This window comes from Nilaparvata lugens, chromosome 5 (genome assembly GCF_014356525.2).
Source record: "Nilaparvata lugens isolate BPH chromosome 5, ASM1435652v1, whole genome shotgun sequence".
Taxonomy (NCBI): domain Eukaryota; kingdom Metazoa; phylum Arthropoda; class Insecta; order Hemiptera; family Delphacidae; genus Nilaparvata; species Nilaparvata lugens.
Window position 1 is genome coordinate 68,793,323 of NC_052508.1, and position 23,026 is coordinate 68,816,348.

At 33.9% G+C, this 23,026-nt stretch overlaps 1 protein-coding gene across 1 annotated transcript in view; it reads left to right on the plus strand.

Moving 5' to 3' along the window:
- LOC111056073 (ATP-binding cassette sub-family G member 4) overlaps nt 1-23,026 on the plus strand; it is a 144,681-nt gene that overhangs the window by 37,003 nt on the left and 84,652 nt on the right. Inside the window, 1 exon segment of the mRNA XM_039429590.1 lies at nt 21,635-21,752. Coding sequence (XP_039285524.1) covers nt 21,635-21,752 — 118 coding nt within the window.

The window sequence follows — 23,026 nt, forward strand, 5'->3', positions numbered from 1 at the left end:
GCAACATCAATGGTAATCAAATAATACTGCCATTATAACGTGGACCTCTTACTATAATACATTACCATAGAGAAACAATAGCGTAAGTAGATATCCCATGGTATAGGGCGTTTATGTCGCAACTTTTGCTGTTATCTCAAGCTGATAGTCCACGTAGTTCTTTCCTGTGAAGCTTTATGACGCTGGTAGTCTCTCAGATTATGCCGTTCATACACTCTTACCCGGTCAAAACAGTAAAAATCTGGTGTGGCGCACTCACACAACTTTCCTTGCCGTTATGAAAATTGATCAACTGACGCTAGTGTTCCCGCGCATATCAAATCTACTATTCTAAGATCTGAGACAGCTGGTGACAGGACAATAGCGCTGCAGACACACGAAGTCTGCTATCTCTTCATAGTGAATGATTTAATAGAATCAACAGTTTGCAATTAAATAATCTTATTTTCTCGCATTTCGAGCTTATTTTCAATTTTAGGTGAGAAAGGTACTGAACATTAATTGTAGAGATATTTATGCTGAATCTCTTCCACTGAAATGTTTTTGTTTAAATCGTATCTGAAGCCTGATAATTGAGAATCTGAAATCAAACTTTGCATAGATGGGGCGGTGCTCCTGAAATTTTTACAGATATGAAACTTTTGGCAGTCGATTAAGCTTATCAATGACGTTTTCAGGTATGAATTTGATCAAAATCGTTGGAGCCGTTTTCGAGAAAAACCCTGTTTTTGACAACATTTTCGTCATTTTAGCCGCCATCTTGAATTGCATTTGGTCGAAATTGTTCGTGTCGAATCCTTATAGTATAAGGACCTTAAGTTCCAAATTTCAAGTCATTCCGTTTATTGGAAGATGAGATATCGTGTACACAGACGCACATACACTCATACACACACACACATACAGACCAATACCCAAAAACCACTTTTTTGAACTCAGGGGACCTTCAAACGTATAGAAATTTAGAAATTGGGGCACCTTAATTTTTTTCGGAAAGCAATACTTTCCTTACCTATGGTAATTGGGCAAGGAAAGTAAAAATCGACAGTAATCGGCATGAGATAGCAGTAAAAGTTGCGACATAAACGCCCTATACCATGGGATATCTACATACGCTATTGTTTCTCTATGGTCTTAGTTTTTCAGTAGAAACAAAAACATAGAATGAGAATGATAGGCCTAGAGAATTCCATTGTTTCTCTATGATATTACTGGGTAAGACTTATAAAGAGAGACGTTGTTCATTACCTTGTGGTCTTGTCGAAGCCCCTAGCCCCAATACCAGCTTCGGTAGTGGGTCACCTCACAATTTATGTGGCACAGAGATCCAAACATTGACTACATTATATAACAGACCAGTTGCATTACTGGTTTTATTACTGTAAACATTTGGATACTTTAAATGCTTGACCTGTTCTCATGGAATATTCCCAAATTACTACGTTGATGGTAGCAGCTGTGCGTAGTATTCGAAAACACTAATAAGGATCGATTTATTTCATTCTGTGGACATTTGGTGACCACGAAGCTGACCCGATTTCATTGGATGATTTTATATCCTCGATTTATTGTGATGAAGTTTACGTGTTGGTTCTACAGGTGCTTACTAACTCACATGCCACAAAATTTTCACTTTTCATCAGCCGAGTGTTTTCATTATATGGTTATAGTCCAGTCAATATAGACATAAAAAAGGGGGTGTGCTTGCAATTTATATTGTAGTTCTGATTATTTAATATATTATTTGGGTACATAAGAGAAGTCCAGAACCAATTTCTTCATGCAAAATTTCCTTGTGCTAGATACAGAGTGGCCCAAAAACCTCGTATTTTCGGCTCATTTTCCAGTTTTCAGCTATTTCTGCAAAATCTCGTAATCGGACAGAAAAATTTGCTCCAGCCTTTTTTCTTGAATATTAAATTCTGAATAAAATGAGATCATTCGGAACTCTCTATCACCAATGAGTACTGAGTTATGATTTTTCAAAAATGAGTGAAATTTGAAGAGAAAATCAATTTTTGATGATTTTGATCAACAATATTTTCCAATTGTTACCATTTAGATGTATGATTCAAAATCCCTCTGGGCGTATTTTTGTGCTCTACAATCTGAGATCAGATAGAGCGCTCTATCTCATATACATTTCCAGGTACACCTGACAACAATGCTCCTTTTATTGGGAAAAACACCTAATTTACAGCTTTAACCATCATCACCAACTACATAGTCTTCACATTGATATTTCGCACAATGACATAAGTTCATAAGATTATGTTCTATGAAAATCACCCGTTAGATGCACTTCATTTCAGTTTTCCTAGTGGGGAGGCGCGCTAAAGGACACCACAAGGATCAAAATTTCAAACACTTATAACTTCTGATCTCAGATTTCATCGTACTACATTTCATTCTTCTCGGCTCGTCAAGGCGGTCCAAAATCATGCATCATAAGTCAAATTCGGTCGAAAAGTGGAAAATTTATTGTTGAGTGTATTAAAGCCCATATTCCAATACACAAAAAATGGCCTATATATATATATATATATATCTATATATATATATATATATATATATAATATATATATATATAATGAATAAATAAGCAGACGCGGCCCTAGGACAAAGATCAAAGAATTCAAAAAGTCCTCTCCTCTCCAAAGCGACAAGGGATAGATTTTTGGACGATTGCAGACAACGTCTGTATTTGTCTCTTTTCCACAACGCAAGAAGTTCATTGGGACGATTGCAGGAACTGTCTATATTGGAAATGAATTTGAACATTATGGAATCATTATTAAAGTTCACTGCCACGAATGAATCTTGTTCGCCTTCATTTGCCTTTGTCAATATTGAAAAGTTCCGCCCACGGATGCTGAAACCAAAGGTGCTGTATCCAAGTCCAATAGCAAGTAACGTTGACCTTGTAACAGTTATTGGGTGCAGAACGTCGCTTGGTGTTGGGAGATGAACTTGACAGAAGTTTAGGTCAAGAATATTTTTCTTGTAGATTGAGTAGGAATTTGGTCGATTAAACTAGTAGTTCTGTGATCAGTAGACCTCACGCAGTATTCTCATCCACAAGTACCTGATTGAAACTATAGACCTAATGGAAATACAGCAATAGACTGGCTTCTCCACACATCTGTGTAATCACTTGTCAGCTGATTTATGATGAATAATTCTATAGTCTGATTTTTACTCTAATATTGGCGTATGAAAGAGGCTCCTTTTTCCTTTTATATTATCCTTGAAATGCAAAATTTCCAAAAACCTTGTATATACGTCGACGCGCAATTAAAAAAGGAACATACCAGTCAAATTTCATGGATATCTATTACCGCGTTTCGCCGTAAATGCGCAACATACAAACATTTCAATATTCAAACAATCATACATTTAAACACTAAGAGAAATGCCAAACCGGCGACTTGAAACTTATTTAGACTTACACTACTTATTTAGACTTATAAACTTATTTAGACTTTAAACTTAAGACCTCACTTCGCTCGGTCAATAAAAATATTGTCTTTTCTGTTTTTTTTTTGTCAACCTGATCTTCAGGTTTTTCTATTTTCCAAGCAGAAATTCTCTATATTCTAGTGAGGTCCACGTTATTATGGCAGTGAAGAAAGATAGGAAAACAACGTTGCCGATCCTCAGTCTTGTCAATGCCTTCTATAGACGGTAGCTGATACAGGTTTATTGATGTAATATTAACTGTTCATTCTCGTTTAAAATAATAAATTATATTTTAGTCAGCAATACATTATATTTTCAATAATTCCATAATCGATTAAGATGAAATATTTTGTTAATTAATTATTAATTCTACCTTGTTGAAAGACGATCTGGCAACAAAGCAAAGCGCGAAAGAGATAGCGCTAACCGCTTTGTTGAATGATAGACAAGGATGGCAATACCATTGCCATTATAACGTGGACCTCACAATAGAAGGTTTCTGAATCTAGGAAAATAATAAGGAACATAAAATATGGGTCGATATCATTGTATCAATGTATTGAACTGCAATTATATTTGTTCGAATGCCTTCAACTTCATGAAAATGTAATTAGTACTGGTCTATAGTATACAGCACGAAAATAGTCCGATGGAAATTGGAACAGGTGAGTGCAACGTTGCCGAGTTATTAACGTTGTCCACAGCTGATTGCAAATGAGGAGTAATCAATATTTTGATAATACACCAGACGAATTGGCAACGTCTATGGATGCGGGGTGGTGAGGGGGTACTCATCTATTCCGATTTCCATTGGACTATTTTCGTGCGGTTGACAATAATAGTAGGATACTGTACGTGGTCATGTTTTCAACACTAGTGATTGACTTCAATTAGTTTGGAAAATTGATAGCTTTGTTAGAATCTGTACTATAACTTACAACTCTGCAAGTTCTTTGGTTCCCTCTTGTTCCAAATTAGTTGGAGAGGATTAGTTGAGAACGATCGTTTTAACTAGTAGTTGATAGCTCTTCTGAAATTAACGTTTATCATTCAACCAGTACACTGTGAGTCTTAATCGTGTTCCAAATCAGTTGAAGAGGATCATTTTAACTAGTTGTTGATAGCTCTTCTGAAATTAACGTTTATCATTCAACCAGTACACTGTGAGTCTTAATCATGTTCCAAATCAGTTGAAGAGGATCGTTTTAACTAGTAGTTGATAGCTCTTCTGAAATTAACGTTTATCATTCAACCAGTAAACTGTGAGTCTTAATAATGTTCCAAATAAGTTGGAGATTATCGTTTTAACTAGTAGTTAATAGCTCTTCTGAAATTAACGTTTATCATTCAACCAGTAAACTGTGAGTCTCAATCAGGTTCCAAATCAGTTGAAGAGGATCGTTTTAACTAGTGGTTGATAGCTCTTCTGAAATTAACGTTTATCATTCAAACAGTACACTGTTCATGTTTCAAATCAGTTGAAGAGGATCGTTTTAACTAGTAATTGATAGCTCTTCTGAAGTTAACGTCTATCATTCAATTAGTACACTGTTAGTCTTAATAATTCATTTTTCATTTTGAGAATTGATTACAAACACGGAATCCTCCCTTATAAATATCATGAAATGTATAATTTAATGTAATGATAAACACCCAAGCTTCAAGGGACGTCCACAAAATAAAAGGAGATTTTCCTTCTCTGTTGAACGTCTTTATTGTTGAGATGATCAGTGGTTTGCAATTATCACAGCTTAAGGCAAATGAAGGTAGAGTCAATTTCAAATGAATTTTGATGATATTTCATCTGTAAAAATAGAAGTACACTGTTGATAAAATTCAAAAGACTGCAACTGTATAAAGTTATTGTAGTATTGTAATCTGGACTGCACTATAAGTGTAAGTATTGAAAAGTAAACAGTAAAGTAAAACGCAAAAGTCTTTGAGACTTCTGACCTAATCTCACATCTATTCCTGATTATTGATTATATCAAAAATATGATAATACTATAACTTAACACCTGTATTTCGCATTGAAAACACCGAATTCTCAAACCATTCTCGTTTAAAATTCAAAATTCAAAATTTTTTTTATTTGCAGAAACCCTTGAGGACAAGGGTTCTTTATTGATTTTTATTCCATTAGAATGTAATTTTCCATCAGTGTTTTGATCATTTGATAAGATTGGGCGTAAGTTGTTGGCAAAGCATATTCTTTGTGAAAAAGCTAAATTTTCGTCTGAATGATTCAATGATGTGCTGATCAAATACACGTTTTAGAACATTTACATACCGTATGTTGAAAAACTTGCTCTATTAAAACAAGTTTTCCGTCTTTTATGTCTATTGTATCACTCAAACAGAAAACTGTACCTAAATCCCAATTAGGTGTAGCAATACCAGTTTACAAAATTCATAGTCGTCTATTTTTAGATCACAATATTTTCCTTGTACATTCCAAGCTCCTCAACTGGATAAGCTAACTTACTTACTTTGTTTGGGATTTAATAGCTAGAAGACAAAGTGAATTTAGAGTTTGTTCCAGAATGTTAACGAGCATCAAAACGTCCCAAAATTGAAATTTATTCTTCCGTTTAACACAATTTACGGTAACAATAATGATAATATCACAACAAATAATAACTCACAATAATATAATAATTGAAAGAAAGAAACGTTTATGTAAAATAAATTAATGTGTGACTTCATGGAAATAAATTTGTTTCAAGTATAATCATCGAATTGATACAAAATAAAACAGAGGCATTATGGTTCTGTCTCACTAGGATAAAATAATATATCTTATACCATATTACTGCGACGTTAATATTACTTACTTATTAATATAACTTACTTATAATATTACTTACTCCGTAAGTTCTATAGGACAATGACCATCCCTTTAATGACATTCGGTAGTGAGGTATAGACAATGACCAAGAATGATGACTCACGGATTCATGCATCAGCGATGAGGTTTCTGCACAACATTCAAGGATACTCAAGACGAGACCACATAAAAAATGAAACTATCCGAAGTGAGTGTAATGTGCTAATCCTCTAACAGAAATCATAAAAAATACGGATTGAAGTTGGCAAATCACCTGCGTCATATGTCACCAACTCGTCTTTCACTACAAGCTTGGTAGTTGCAGTTGAACCAACTTTGAACAAATCAAACTTGCTCAAATCGAGCTCAAAACGATGGTGTTGAGAGATTTCAAAAATATTTTAGTGGAGATGCCAACTCAATGTTGGTGCAGTTGGATGGGAAAAGAGAAGACCGAGGAAGCGGTGGAGACCGGAACATGCTTTACAAGCCTAGTACATGATGGATGAGGATGATGATAATGATGATAACGTATTATTACTTGAACTAATTTTTACTTTCCTTGCCCTATTACCATAGGTAAGGAAAGTATTGCTTTCCGAAAAAATTAAGGTACCCCAATTTCTAAATTTCTATGTGTGTGTGTGTGTGTGTGTGTGTGTGTGTGTGTGTATGTGTGTGTGTGGTGTGTGTGTGTGTGTGTGTGTGTGTATGTGCGTCTGTGTATACGATATCTCATCTCCCAATTAACGGAATGACTTGAAATTTGGAACTTAAGGTCTTTAAACTATAAGGATCCGACACGAACATTTTCTATCATATGCAATTCAAGATGGTGGCTAAAATTGCGAATATGTTGTCAAAAACAGGGTTTTTCGTGATTTTCTCGAAAACGGCTCAAACGATTTTGATCAAATTCATACCTAGAAAAGTCATTGATAAGCTCTATCAACTGCCACAAGTCTCCCAATTAACGGAATGACTTGAAATTTGGAACTTAAGGTCTTTAAACTATAATGATCCGACACGAACATTTTCGATCATATGAATTCAAGATGGTGGCTAAAATTGCGAATATGTTGTCAAAAACAGGGTTTATCGTGATTTTCTCGAAAACGGCTCAAACGATTTTGATCAAATTCATACATAGAAAAGTCATTGATAAGCTCTATCAACTGCCACAAGTCTCCCAATTAACGGAATGACTTGAAATTTGGAACTTAAGGTCTTTAAACTATAAGGATCCGACACGAACATTTTCGATCATATGCAATTCAAGATGGTGGCTAAAATTGCGAATATGTTGTCAAAAACAGGGTTTTTCGTGATTTTCTCGAAAACGGCTCAAACGATTTTGATCAAATTCATACCTAGAAAAGTCATTGATAAGCTCTATCAACTGCCACAAGTCTCATATCTGTAAAAATTTCAGGAGCACTTCACCATCTATGCAAAGTTTGGTTTTAGATTCCCAATTATCAGGCTACAGATACAATTTAAACGAAAAAATTCAAGTGGAAAACATTGAGCATAAAAATCTCTACAATTAATGTTCAGTAACATTTTCATCTAAAACTTAAAATAAGCTAGAAATTCGAGAAAATAAGATTATTCAATTGCAAACTGTTGGCAACTGTTGATTCTATTAAATCATTCACTATGAAGAGATAGCAGACTTCGTGTGTCTGCAGCGCTAATGTCCTGTCACCAGCTGGCTCAGATCTTGGAAAGTAGACTTGAGATGCGCGGGAACACTAGCGTCAGTTGATAAATTTTCATAACGGCAAAGAAAGTTGTGTGAGTGCACCACACCAGATTTTTCCACTGTCGATTGCTGAATGTATTTGAATGTATTCAGACATAAGATGCAGCTCGACAATCCCATGTGTAGATGTTGACTTTCAGAGGAATCGATTCAGAAAATTTCAGCCCCGCCATCCATTTGAACCTGTAAATTGAATTTATAAAAATAATAATAATAATACTGAGGATGAAGCCCACATAAACTCTTATGCTTGTGCGTGGGTAATGAGTGAGAGGGATGATGAGAGATGACGACTATGTTTTAGGTATAAACTTTTCTAGTTTAGTCGTTTTTGGAATAAATGGAAAATAACCCTCCTATTGCATCCGTATAATTAACTACACTTCTCAGGGCAATGCCATTAGATTTATGTTGAAGTGACTGAATTCCAAGATAGAAGTCCCAGAACCGAGGAGCTGTCTGATTGGTCAATTAGTTGAGTAGTCGCCATTTTACCTTCACAGCTCTCCACCAATAGGAAGCAAGCAGCTTCCAACTAGACTGCTATAGTGAGGTCCACGTTATAATGGCAGTGTTTGATTAGCAATGGTATTGCTATCCTTGTCTATCATTCAACAAAGCGGATAACGCTATCTCTTTGCGCTTTGCTCTGTTGCCAGATCGTCTTTTAACAATGTTGAATTAATAATTAATATTAACAAAATATTTCATCTTAATTATGAAAATTCATTGTGAAATTATTGAAAAATATAATTACTTGCTTAATAAAATATAATTGATCATTTAAAACAAGAATAAACAGTTAATATTACATCAATAAACCTTTATCAGCTACCGTCTATAGAAGGCATTGAAAGACAGAGGTCCGGCAACGTTGTCTCGTATCTTTCTCCACTGCCAATATAACGTGGACCTCACTATAGATGAATTTGGTGCGTGGCTTATATTGGCATATTCAATCCTATATTTTTTGGTGTCTCAAGTTAGTTCTGCCTTTCTCCGCTAGAATTATTTCTATCTCAAAGTGAACAATTTAATACAAGTATATTCTTACAAAAGAAAAAAAGGAAAAAAATAAGCTATTATATATTATAATGAAATAAAAACACACATATATTGTCAAATTCTACAGTTTTATTTGGTACAGGACCATGGTTCCGTGACCAATATTCGACTGTGACTCAGTCGAATTTTAAATATTATATAGTTTCATCGTGGAGGTGCGTACGCAATCGCTCCACGCACGCACCGCACTCGCTCCGATTATGAACGTTACGGGAGATGTTAGCTCTTCTCGCGTTCCACTCTTGCTCACCGGTTGATCATCAATAGATCTGCTCGAGTGACGTTCGATTGCGGAGCTGAGCGAAAGTCTGTACGCACCTGTACAAGCATCGTTGTGGTGTATACAAGCGATCAAATATAGGCCTGCTATAGATAAATAATGTTTCAGTGACCAGCTAGAACCGGGGCGGGAAAAGTAATGGGCCTAGGGCGCCAAATTTCTAAATCCGGCATTGGAGGAAACAATTACACACACTTTCCTCTGTGATATATTTCTTTCCAAATCAGCTTTCTCTGGTTTTCTGCTGAGATACATACTTGTAACATGTACAATTATTATCGTGGTTAAGTGGTAGAGTGGACATCACTGTCCAAACTTCGCTACGTCAACAAATATATAATTATTAATTTATTCACTTATTCGAACAAAAAACAAAAGAGCTACAAAGATATACACTAGTAGTTCTGTGAACAGTAGACCTTACACAGTATTCTCATCCACAAGTACTATAGAGTGGTTCACAAGGTCCACTGTAAATATGTATAGAGTGGAGAAAATAAACGCAGGTAAGTGATTTCATGATTTCTGGAATGAATGATTTTTGATATTACCGAAACTTAAAACATCTACATATTACAGACCAGGAAACTGGAATAAAATATAAATGTAGGTACCTACTCAATGAATATGATGCTCCCTCTCACAGGTCAGCTTTGAATCAAGATTGATTTGTTTATATACAATTATATTTATTCACAATTTAATATTAATTTTATATTATTATTATCATACTAGTAGTTCTGTGAACAGTAGACCTCACGCAGTATTCTCATTCACAAGTACCTGATTGAAACTATAGACCTTATGGAAATACAGCAATAGACTGGCTTCTCCACACATCTGTAATCACTTGTCAGCTGATTTATGATGAATAATTCTATAGTCTGATTTTTACTCTAATATTGGCGTATGAAGGAGGCTCCTTTTTCCTTTTATATTATCCTTGTAGTGCAAAATTTCCAAAAATCTTGTATGTACGTCGACGCGCAATTAAAAAAGGAACATACCAGTCAAATTTCATGAAAATCTATTACCGCGTTTCGCCGTAAATGCGCAACATATAAACATTTAAACATTCAAACATTGAGAAATGCCAAACCGTCGACTTGAATCTTGGACCTCACTTCGCTCGGTTGATAATTTAGTGATAATAATGTGAAATATTTCTTCTATGTTTGGTTTTGAAGCATCTAAATTCCAAAGTCTACTTTGTGAAAATAATTAAGGATTGAACATTTTGTGAAATGAACAACTACAAGACTTAATCTATTTCAAACTATGTGTAACCTTATCTACATTTGGGAGAGGAATAGCACAAGGTTACCTTATTTTTTCTCTCCCTATCATTTTGATGATGTACTTATTGTGAGAATCAATAAAGAATTCAAAAGTCATTCTATTCTATTATTAACTGAGGAACAGGCAGATACGGTACCTTCAATTTATATAAATTGAAAGTCATCTGTTGAATCTGTCCTTTGTTCATTGTAAACGATAGTGAACTTTAGTAGAAGTTATAAAATAGAATTATTACTACATCATTTCCATTAGTTTGGCCTTCAGAAAGGTTCTCATTCAATAATATTCTCTGTGGGATGCTTTGAATTGTCTACTTGTTGAACAAAGGTACCTTTTGAAGGATGACATTTTTTAGACCCACCAATCAGGAATCAGCTATTGTTCTTTCTCAGCATTGCTAGACCATATTAGTTAGGTTTGTATCAAACTTACCAACTAATACTTCACCAACTAATATTAGCCACGGTACCTAGAATAATGTATTCTAGGTACATTGATATTAGCTATACAAGATTTGAGGTCTTGTATCTGTGCTTTAGCATTTCAATCTGTTTGCCATGCAGAAGTTAGATATTTGAAGAAACATTTTCAAGACGATTAACTAGTTATTCTGCGGAAAGAAAAGATGTCATTCTGATTCCGTAGTGAAAAGGCATTATGTAAAAAAAAAAATGATTGTCTTTATCAAAATCTAGTTGGAAGATCATTTGAAGCTATAAAGTATTGCTTAGTTCCATGGTCTATATGGACGAAAGCTTGTCATCATTTGATTCGATAAATGATGAAAATATATGATATATTATACAAAAATGTATTATTGAATGTGCATTTTTGCAGTTACTGACATATTATTCCTATATTTCATTTTGGAGGGAATTCTAGGACTTTCGGAAGGTTACTCTAGACTCAAGATAATCTGTGGAAGGTACTCCAAAGTTTTTCTCCACAAGGTACGGTACTCAGTTAATCATTAGAGGGTAATTCTAAAAGTTACTCTCTACTCACGGATAGTATTTATACAGCAATATACTATCATTGCTCTCTAATGTTGTCCGAACCAACTAGATCATGTATTGTTCCTTATTCCTTCCTTAAATATTCCCTATACTATTTGATATATACCTTCCCTATATTCCCTTTTATAATGTTTATTATGAAAAAATTATTTCCTATATTTTCCCTCGTTCCGTATATCAGAGCACAGCTGAACCTCTGTTTGCAATCTATGAAGAAAAATTATTGAAACTTGACGTAAAACATAACTTGAGTAACATAGACTTGCAACATTATTGTTTGAAGTGCAGTTAGGAATGACCCTGTGTTAGAGTTACTCACCAGTTGGAACATTAGATTTATGAATGGCTTCACTGATTTATCACATGAAATCATATAATATACAGCCTACTAGTTGGCCGTGTGCTGATAAGGTAATCAATGATTTTAGTGTTATTGGTCACGTCAACACTCTTATCATTCATTTTTATCAACATAAATATCCACTTCAAATCACCGCTAATCGTTATTATTTTGTACATAAAACTTTCAATTTTATTTCCGTTTCCTGAAACAGGGAAGGCCTTCATCTAGTACTATACACGGTTTTGTGCTTATTTCACTAGAATACAACTCATTCATGATTGAGTTGAACTCATTCATGTAAACTGTCGAGGAGAAGCATCAAGCCAACACGATTATAAGTTATTCCGTAACTTACGATAGGCTCACTAAATACTAGTTATCGATTGAATAAATAGCTATTTATGTATTAAGAGTGTAATGCGCGACTTTATCACTCGCGCAAAACAGCTATCACGCGACGCGAAGCGGAGCGTGATAATTTTGCAAGAGCGATAAAGAAGCATTACGCGCGAATTACATACAAAATTTTTTCTACAACTTCCCAAACCTGTTAAATTACTTATATCGGCGGAGTTACAATTACCGACTTTTTAGGTTAAGATCTGACTTTTTGGCGAGCTGCTTACAATCAGCTGATTAGGGAACATAAAGAAACTCTTCTGCACATGCGCGAATGATTTGGGAGCGTAAAGTAAATCTACTGCGCATGCGCGGATGGTTAGCGAGCGAAAAAGTAGATTCTCCTCAGAAATAAGCTGTTTTACGAGGAGAATTGAGTGTGTAAATTCTTTCTTTACGCGCAGTTGTAGAAAAAATATATTTCTGCTTGGCCATTTATTGGCCAAGGGGGCACTTATTAACTACTCATTTAGAATCGGTTGATTTTGATCATTGACTCACCTGAAATATATTTTTGAAAAGCTCAAGTAATGGGGTTTACAAACTATAGAAGCAATACGAACTATACTGTACTAAAATTGTAAAATCAGACTCGTTATTCTTTAAATTCTATTAATCTTAGCAACTATTATACTTTTTACTTTAATGAAATTTCTACAATAATATGCCTTCTTCATCTGATAACTGGAATATTCAACGAAATTCTGTTAAATACATGTGTTGAACTTCTGTTAACTTTATAACTTCACTCTACACTGGCTGTTAGCTAGACTATTCACTGTAGCCTACTTCATTGTACTGTTGCCGATTATTTTATTCATTTATTTCCATCTTCATACAACATGCATTTGTCTAATCATTTCGATTATAATATTCTCCCAACACAATTTTTCTAGTATTTTCCTAATTCTTATTATGATGATATTTGCCTTATCAAACGCAACGTAATATATCTATTATACATACATTATTTATACATACATTAATACATTGATAGATACAATCATTCTCAACTATGAATGATTGGGAAAGGAACAACAGGCTTGAAGCCCAAAACTGTTCCTTTCCCAAATTTAGATAGAAATTGTCCAAAAATAGGTTATGTTTACACTACACGTTTTTTGTCCAATTTTGAGTCCAAAATATTTATAAACTAGGAATTTAGAATTTAGGGAAGTTGAAAACCAAATTAAATAATAATACTTCACTAAATCATAATAATAACTGAAAATACTGATTATTATGATGATATTTGCCTTATCAAATACAACGTATCTGATTATCTACACTATCAAACAACAAAATATCTTCATCTATTTTCCCATCAACAAACCTCACCATTCTTATGTTTTTACCCCATTGAAGTATATGGATAAATTGAGAACTTCTCTCTGTAATCTCTATTGGGGATCTGTTTACTGTATGAATTGGAAATTAGTAGTCTATAGTGTATTGCAGGCTTTCTCCCAGTTTCTGAGAACCTGTAGCTATGAATAAAGTGTAGAAAAGTAGTCAGTTCTAGAACTTTGGATTGTATCTATCTTCTAAAACTAAGTTCTCTGATGAACTTAGCAAGAATGCGCAAAGATTTCCTTATAGGTTGGGGTCTACGTGACTTTTAGCATGTAGGCAGTGCCTGGAAAGGCCTTTCTCAGCCCCCAATATCTTCAGAGGTTAGTCTTTCCAGTTTTTTTTTTCAATCTGAGTTTGAAACGAGCCCAAGTCTGCTTGGCGTTCCGCTGTCGCAGTTGCATTGGGTCGTTGCACTCTTGGTCTGATGCAATTTCCTTCCAGTCGAATATTCATAGCAGCACAGTTTTCTATTTTTCAGTCTTTTTTCATAGGACAGCATCCACTTCTAGAACTATCTATATAGGACTTCCACTACTCCTTCTAAACAGGACCGCATCTACTTTTAGAACTCCGTTGGTATTTAATAAGTCGAGGATGTTTCGTGACCTTGAAACTGGATTCAGGCCTACTGAGCATTAGTAGCTTGAATTTCTAAGATCTATGAATATGAATTTTAAGATCTAAAAATATCCTTCGAAAAAATGAATGGAAACTTCTTTAATGAATTAATAACTTTTTTCATCATCAACTCTGTTGGTTTTATAGGTATCCTCAATGTTTACAAGTGAAGGAAGATGAAATTATATTAATTCATCCATTAAATGAAGTAAACTCGTATTTGTTGGTGTGGAGTGTATTGTGCTTGGGTCCAATCATAGATGAAGGATAAGTAAGGTATAAGTACGGTATAAGTACGGTATAAGTACGGTATATGTACGGTATAAGTACGGTATAAGTACGGTATAAGTACGGTATAAGTAGGTATAAGATAGGTAAGTATATAAGTACTATATTTCTTGTCTCTGGTCCAATCTTGCCTGAATAATTATATAATTTGAGAATTTGAGCCGTCAATGGGCCTTAAGATTTTTATAATCTCAGTCGGGAGCGACAGTTTAAAATGCTCATTAGATAACTAAGTGCTCATCCACTAATAAATTATTTTAAAAGGGATACTTGAATGTTTAGTTATGGAAAATCACTAGCACCATTGTAAAGTTTCATAAAACACGAGATTTCAAGTACTTATGCCATTTTCAAGTGTCAAAATCTTTCACACATAGATAAACTTGGCATAGTTTATTGATCACGTCGATTGAAATGTCATTGGATCCTTTGTATTTTGTTTGAATTTTGTCTATCGGGTTGTTATCCAAGATTTTGCTGCCCTTTCAGGTGCTTTTTTTCATAAATTTTTGTCATTGTATGAATAAAATTATTTAATTAAAAATTAAAATTATAAATAATAATTATAAAATTAATAATTAAATTAATAATTATAAAATTATAAATAATAATTATAAATTAAAATCATATAATTATTTCTCCTCAATACTGGAACATGAAGGTCCTCGACGTTCAAATACGTCATCAAACACAGTCGTCAAATGATATAGGCCCAACTGTAATAAATTGAAGATATAAATTGGAAACAATAATTTGAATTCTATGATCATTAAATGGGAAACATATCGGCAGAATATTCATATTCTCACTATCTTGAAGATAATGTAAACATTTATAGATAAATAAGAGGATAGACAATTATTCTCTAGAGAATTCCACATTCTTTATATCTTTATACGGTAGGCACTATATTGTGTAGTTGAAACTAAGAATAATCAATGAAATTGATTGTTATTCAATTTGTTTTGTTCTTATTTTATATTACTATTATTTTATTCTTAGCTTGTTTTTTATTCTAAATCTAATTTTTGAATGAAGATGTTATAATGGTTCAAGGAGACATCTTCTTCTTCTATATGCCGGCTCCGCGACGGAGATTGGCGATCATCAATGCAATTTGGATTCTATTGACTGCAGCACGGAACAGAGATGTTGAGTCAATGTTGAACCACTCTCTCTGGTTCTGTAACCAGGATGTTTTCCTGCTTCCAGGCCGGCGTCTTCCTTCAATCTTGCCCTCCATTATCAACTGCAGGAATCTGTACTTCTCATTGCGCATCACATGTCCAAAATACTGAAGCTTCTGACTCTTAATACAGTGAAGAACCTCCACTGTCGTCCCAATTCGTTCTAATACCTCAGAATTCCTCACCCTTTCTGTCCATGAAATACGAAGAATGCGCCGATACAACCACAGTTCAAACGCCTGCAGCTTTGCCTCCAATGCCTTTGTTAATGTCCATCCCACATGCCCATACATCAACTCTGGAATGATGTAGCACTTCAAGGAGACATATAAGGGTTTAATCTTATCTGTTGTCTCCATGTATGTATTCATGTAAGTAAATAAATGAATTATTTTCAGGAAATAATACAGTCGATCGAAAATTAACTCGTGCATTCTCTCATAGCTATTTATTTGTTGAAAATACAATATGAATATCATTTCAAATTTATGTATTACCATGACTACAACAAAATCCAAAATGATTAGTTCATGCTGCTTTGAAATGAAAATTTGACTAATAATTCTAGAAAAGTTAATACATAAACTTTGGAAACTTTTATCTATCAAAATTTCGGAGAGATACAGTTTTGGGCTCAGCCAGTAATTGTCCTCTCCCAATCATATTGTATTTTATGATCAAATTTATCCATTTATTTTTATTTATTAATTTATTTTTATGATCAAATTTATTTTATGAGTAACTGAATGAATGAATGAATGAATTATAAATCAATGGATGTATTATTTATTTATTACATTCCGCAATCACAATATCAAATTAATTATTGGAAGAGAATCAACAGGATAAACCCAAAACTAATCAATGAATGAATAAAAAGTTACTCATAAAATAAAGCCACTGAATGAATGAATGAATGAATTATAAATCAATGGATGTATTATTTATTTATTTATTACATTCCGCAATCACAATATCAAATGAATTATTGGAACAGAATCAACAGGATAAACCCAAAACTAATCAATGAATGAATAAATGGTTAAATAAGTGAATGAATGAACAATAACTTTATCACGTGATATAGTGGGCGTGGCTGAATAAGAGAAGTAAATCGCCTGCAGTCTTTGTGATGTAAATGCTTATGTAAGAGTTTACAACCGATCAGAGGATCGTATCTTTTTTGAGGGCATTAAGGAAAAGTAACTGATAATTCTAAAAACGGCTCGAAAACCTGTTGACCTGCAATACAGCCTTTTTGTAATGAGAACAACAAGAAGAGATGTACGAGTATATTGCAGACTGCAAATGTTTATATTTGAGTTGCATAGGCCTTTTGTTCTAGTCTGAGCCATTATTGTTTGAAGATTATCGTATTATTTTGCTATCACAATATAGGGAAAGAGATGGATAGAGAGCGAGCGAGAGAGAGAGAGAGAGATAGAGATTTTGATATTTGATATTCATTATTGAAGATATTTATTCAATTCGTCTTACATTTCCAGGTCTGACAAGATCTATGGCAAACACTTATAAAATTTAAAAAAATAACACTTCTAAATTTAAATACAATACATAGTGAAAAATATTAGTGGAAATTAATACAATGATGAAAATAATGTAGGCTAATTTATTGGTTGGGCAGAATTCACAGGGAGGTGAAAATTTGAAAGGTACAAGTGGGAGGATATTAAGGTTTGGTGAGGGGTAAGGATGTAGAGTATAGAGTATTATGGATATAGAGGAACCCGGATTTTCGGTGGGGTTCTACTCCTCTAGCACCTTGAGTTGCTGAAACGCTAGAGAGAGGGTTGTTGGTTGAGAGAGAGAGAGTGAGAGAGAGAGAGAGGAGAGAGAGAGAGAGAGAGAGAGAGAGAGAGAGAGAGAGCTACTCCAATCCACGGTTTAAAGAAGAATATATTATCTTCTTCTGTATTTATTATCTTATATAATTATTATATATTATCTTAAATTTATTATCTATTATCTTATAGAAGATATTATCTTCTTCTTTGTTCTTTATTGATTAATATAATAAGTACATCATCAAAAATTATAGAGATAGAAAAAATAAGGTAACCTTGTACTATTCGGCTCCCAAATTTAGATAGGGTTACACATAGTCCAAAATAGGTTAAGTCTTGTAGTTGTTCACTTCACAAAATTTTCAGTTCTTAATTATTTTCACAAAGTAGATTTTTAAATTTCTTCTATAACCCGTGCTTCAATGTATCACACCATACAGAAAAGATAGCTTAAGAAAATGTATAGGGCTAAGCTATCCTTTAATGCAAAACTGTAATACAATAATGCATATCAGAGTCTAAATCGATTTTTCTATCTCACAGACCAAAGGAAAGATGAAATACTGAACCACAAATTTAATGGAATCAATTTTGTGAAACTGGAATCGTAAACCAACGTTCTTGATTTGAAAATAATTGGCGAGAACGTCTAAACAAATAGAATACTACCACCGTTCAACCAAGGTGGACCACTAATGTTCATTTACTTTTAGTTTTTCAAGTGTAGCAGATCCAGCAGATCAACTGGTCTTTTATTGATGGGATGACATTTCTTCAGTTGAAACAACTTGATGAAAACACTTCTTCAATATTCTCGATACAAAGGAACTACTTTCTATAAATGAGCTTGAACACAAAACTTGACCAGCCTCAATCAAGCTGTATGACTCAAATTGTATTCCAGTACTTCAATCTTTGTTCTAGTAAACTACTATAGTGAGGTCCACGTTATAATGACAATATTTGATCAACTTTGGTTTTGCTCTCCTTGTCTATCATTCAACAAAGCCGGTGGTACTATCCTTTTCTAGGTCTACAACGATGCTAATTATGTTTTTGACAGTGTAGAAATATGATAATTTAATGCAGAGAATCGGCATCGCTATTCTTCTATCTTTATCCACTGCCATTATAACGTGGACCTCACTATAGAAAGAAAAACAAATCTCGATTTTAGAAATGAAGGGATAGAAAATTCACTAGAGAATTCTTTACTCTATAAATATTCTTGTACCCTAGTATAAGTATTCTGGTATCTCACTCTTTGTTATAGAATTCTATACTCTATGTGCCGGAAGCACAAAAGCCGGTAAAATTTTAATCTTTATTAATTTTTTATCATAGTCATTCAATCTCAGCTGTTTTCTATGCATGAAATCAAGCCGGTAAACAGCTGTTTGCAAAACAAATAAACATATGATTCTCATTACAGCATACTGTACTGTAATGAAACCATATGTTTTCTTTACAGTCGAGTATGTTTCCTAGCTCCGAAATAGGAACAGCAAAACTGCTACAAAAAACCACCTTCAGCGCTCCAGGTGGAAGTTTTGTGGAACTTCCACAAAATTCCTGATTGATAATTTTTAAACTAGGTTATGTTTATAAAATGCTTGTTGTAACTTCAGCACAAGCAGGTAATGTTTTCTATTTCTCAATTATTCTTATTCAGATTATTATGACAAAAAAAGTGTACCTTACTTGGACGTGAATGTCTTTTGCAGTGCTCGAATGAAATTCTAGTCTCGGCTAACGCCTCGACTAGAAACGTCATTCTCTCCTGCAAGAGACCCCTTCCCGTCCTTGTGACGTTAGATACTATTACGAGAACCAATCAGAGAAGCCTTCTTTTCTCTGATTAAAATTTAACCGGCGTTTGTGCAACCGGGCCTATGACTATTCCAGTTTAAGAATTATTCTAATCATTAACTCTTTGTTTTACAGAGTCTTAGCATAGAGAAACGATAGCATAAGTAGATATGCCATGGTATAGGGCGTTTATGTCGCAACTTTTTCTGTTATTCCAAGCCGATAGTTCACATAGTTCTTTCCTATGCAGCTGTGTGACGCTGGTAGTCTCTCAAATTGTGCCGTTCATACACTATCACCCCAACAAAACAGTAAGAATTGACAATAATCGACAGTAATCGGCTTGAGATAACAGTAAAAGTTGCGACATAAATTCCCTATACCATGGTATATCTACTCACGCTATTGTTTCTCTATGGTCTTAGTTTTTCATTAGAAACAAAAACATAGAATGAGAATGAAAGGCCTAGAGAATTATATACTCCACAAGCGAATGTTTATCTCGAATGTTGTAAATGCACTTCAGACTTCATAGACGTAGAAGAGGACAGACGAACGAACGAATTTGTTATAATAATTTAACATTTCCAAGGGTCTATGTTCAAACTAAGTTTGAATTTAACTGCTTTTACCACTTTACACCTGAAAGAGAAAGATGAATAGATTATAGTTACCGATGATCAAATCGATAAATGGTCGAATGTTTGAATATTTTCAAACAAATTAATAGAATAAAATAGAATGACTTGTTTATTTTTGAAAGAATAGGACTGATAATTGTCAATTCCACTTTAATACTTGACAATATCAGTCTTATTCTTTCAATTATGGAGAAATACCACAACATCTCATACCATACAATCAAATTGTTTATTTTTGTTGACGTGGCGAAGTTTGAAGGGTTGAAGTTCGAAATTAGAAGGGTTGAAGTATGGTTCAAGTATCATCTGCAACTGGAAAACTATCATTCCTACTAGACCAAAACGTGATTGGTTACTACTACAAATAAAATTTAATAATAATTTAAATTTATTATAATTTTGCTAAATGGACTTGTAAATAATGGCGGCTAGACAAACTTATGTTCTCCTGACCGTAAACTACACAACATCTCAAAGAATTTGAAAATGTATACAGTGTATATATGTAGGCATTTGAGACTCATGAGCTTTATATGTGTTGTATATCTGCCATACGCTAAATAAATAAATAATAACTACAAATAAATAACAATAACCTTCCATTTCACCGTTCTACAATATTCAAATAAGTTTATTGTCCCAATAAAAGCTCTCTATTATTGAAAGTTCAATTGGAACCTTGCCAGTCCTAAGCACAGAGCTCTGTTCATTCATTGAAATGTATGCAAGAAAACGGAATCTTATTATTCTGATAGTAATGCTATTCTGATAGAATAGCAAAATAATTCTGGTTATTGAACTAATCAATGCTTTCTGACCCTAATTAATTTTTTCAAATATGATGATAATTTGAGTCAGTCCATCGTCTACAGACTTGAATTTTATGTGTCAAACAGCTATTATCATTGCTATATCAGTCATTGCTATATGATTTGTAATTGTCTTTTTGTGTAGTTGAGAAGTTGATATTGTGGTAATTATTCATATTGAATGAAAAAGACTAAGAAATTCTCAAAAAACCACTGATTTATTGATAATTAGAAAGACCGGGTCCGGTTATTACACCATTGTCAATCTCTGATAAACTCAGAGATTGTCCAGTTTATCAGATATTGACAATGGTGTAATAACCGAAACCGGTCTTTCTAATTATCAATAAATCAGTGGTTTTTTGACAATTTCTTAGTCTTTTTAACTCAGAGATTGTCCAGTTTATCAGAGATTGACAATGGTGTAATAACCGAAACCGGTCTTTCTAATTATCAATAAATCAGTGGTTTTTTGACAATTTCTTAGTCTTTTTAACTCAGAGATTGTCCAGTTTATCAGAGATTGACAATGGTGTAATAACCGAAACCGGTCTTTCTAATTATCAATAAATCAGTGGTTTTTTGACAATTTCTTAGTCTTTTTCATTCAATTTGTAATTGTATTGAAAATAAATAAAATAAACTAATAATAGAAAAATTTTGCGTTGCAGCGAAAAAGCAAGTGCTGAAAGGTCTCGCTGGGAGTTTCAACTCAGGAGAGCTGACGGCCATAATGGGTCCATCGGGTGCTGGGAAATCATCGCTACTCAACATCCTAACCGGCTTTCAGTGAGTTCACTAAATTTCTAATAAGATGCATTGTACAATATTATTACAGTGTTGTTAAGACCTACGCGTCACAAACACTTGCCTTCCCGCCCATTGATTCTCAAACAATAGCTTCCAATTCATTCAAATCAAATCCATTTATTGCCAACTAGCAGGTGACCCCTGCTCCGCAAGGGTCTATTTTAAAACTTGACAAAATGAAAACCTAACCGGGTGGAATCTTGAAGAGTTTGAAGTAGGCCTAGTTTCGGATGGACACGTTAAGCCGTCGGTCCCGGCTGCCTAAAAAGCAGTCGTTAGGTCATGTCTGAGGCCCTGAAATTGATCAGTTGCGACCTGAAAACTCTGACACCAGACCTGAGCCAGCCAGGTCACTCGATATTATTATTATTATTAGTAGGCCTAGAATCATCCTCAGTTGAATCTATATGCAAATTTCAAGTTAATTTCAGTCCAGTAGCTTAGACGTGATGATGATTCTAACTTAATTCTCCCGTCCCGTACGTGTATAAGCCAGTTATTATCTTTATTACAGTATAGATAAGTTCTTCAACTTCGTACTAACATAATAAAGTGACAGAACTGAAATCTTGTTTAGCTTCCTCAACTTAATGCCAACCTGACAAAATTGGACTGGTTATTAATTTAGTTACCAATTTTAACCATTTTGTTTCGAAGAGGTAGTCTCTCTAGATTATAGTTCTATATTAACATAATATGGTTTGTATATTTCAATTATAATGACCCATGAATGAAATTTGAACATTAATTCTAAAAAATCTAGAAGGAAAATTGAAATTTGGGCTTCGAGGTGCACGAGATTGATATTTTTATAATCTATGTGCAAAATTTGGAGATCTAAATCATTCCCGTTTTTCCGGTATGCAATCCACAAGGTGACATGTTTTGATGCGAACAAACACAACCCTACTCTCTCTTATTATATGGACGACAAGTATAAAACAAGTATAGGCCACGTCATAAAAATACAATCATTGTTATACATGTACATAATATCACAATTTCATCACAATTTAAAAATTATTCATATTGAAGCTAAAATATTCATTCAGATTGTAAAAGCAGTTTCTAATTAGAAAATCTCTAATTCTTAATTTAAAATCTTCCACAGCCAAGTCTCTAATGTTTAATGGTAATTTGGTAAAGAATCGAATTGAACACGCCCTAAAACTCACATGACTGGATTTGTACCGACAATATTCATTTCTCAGGTTCAATTTACTTCTGGTATTGTGGGAATGAATTTCAGAATG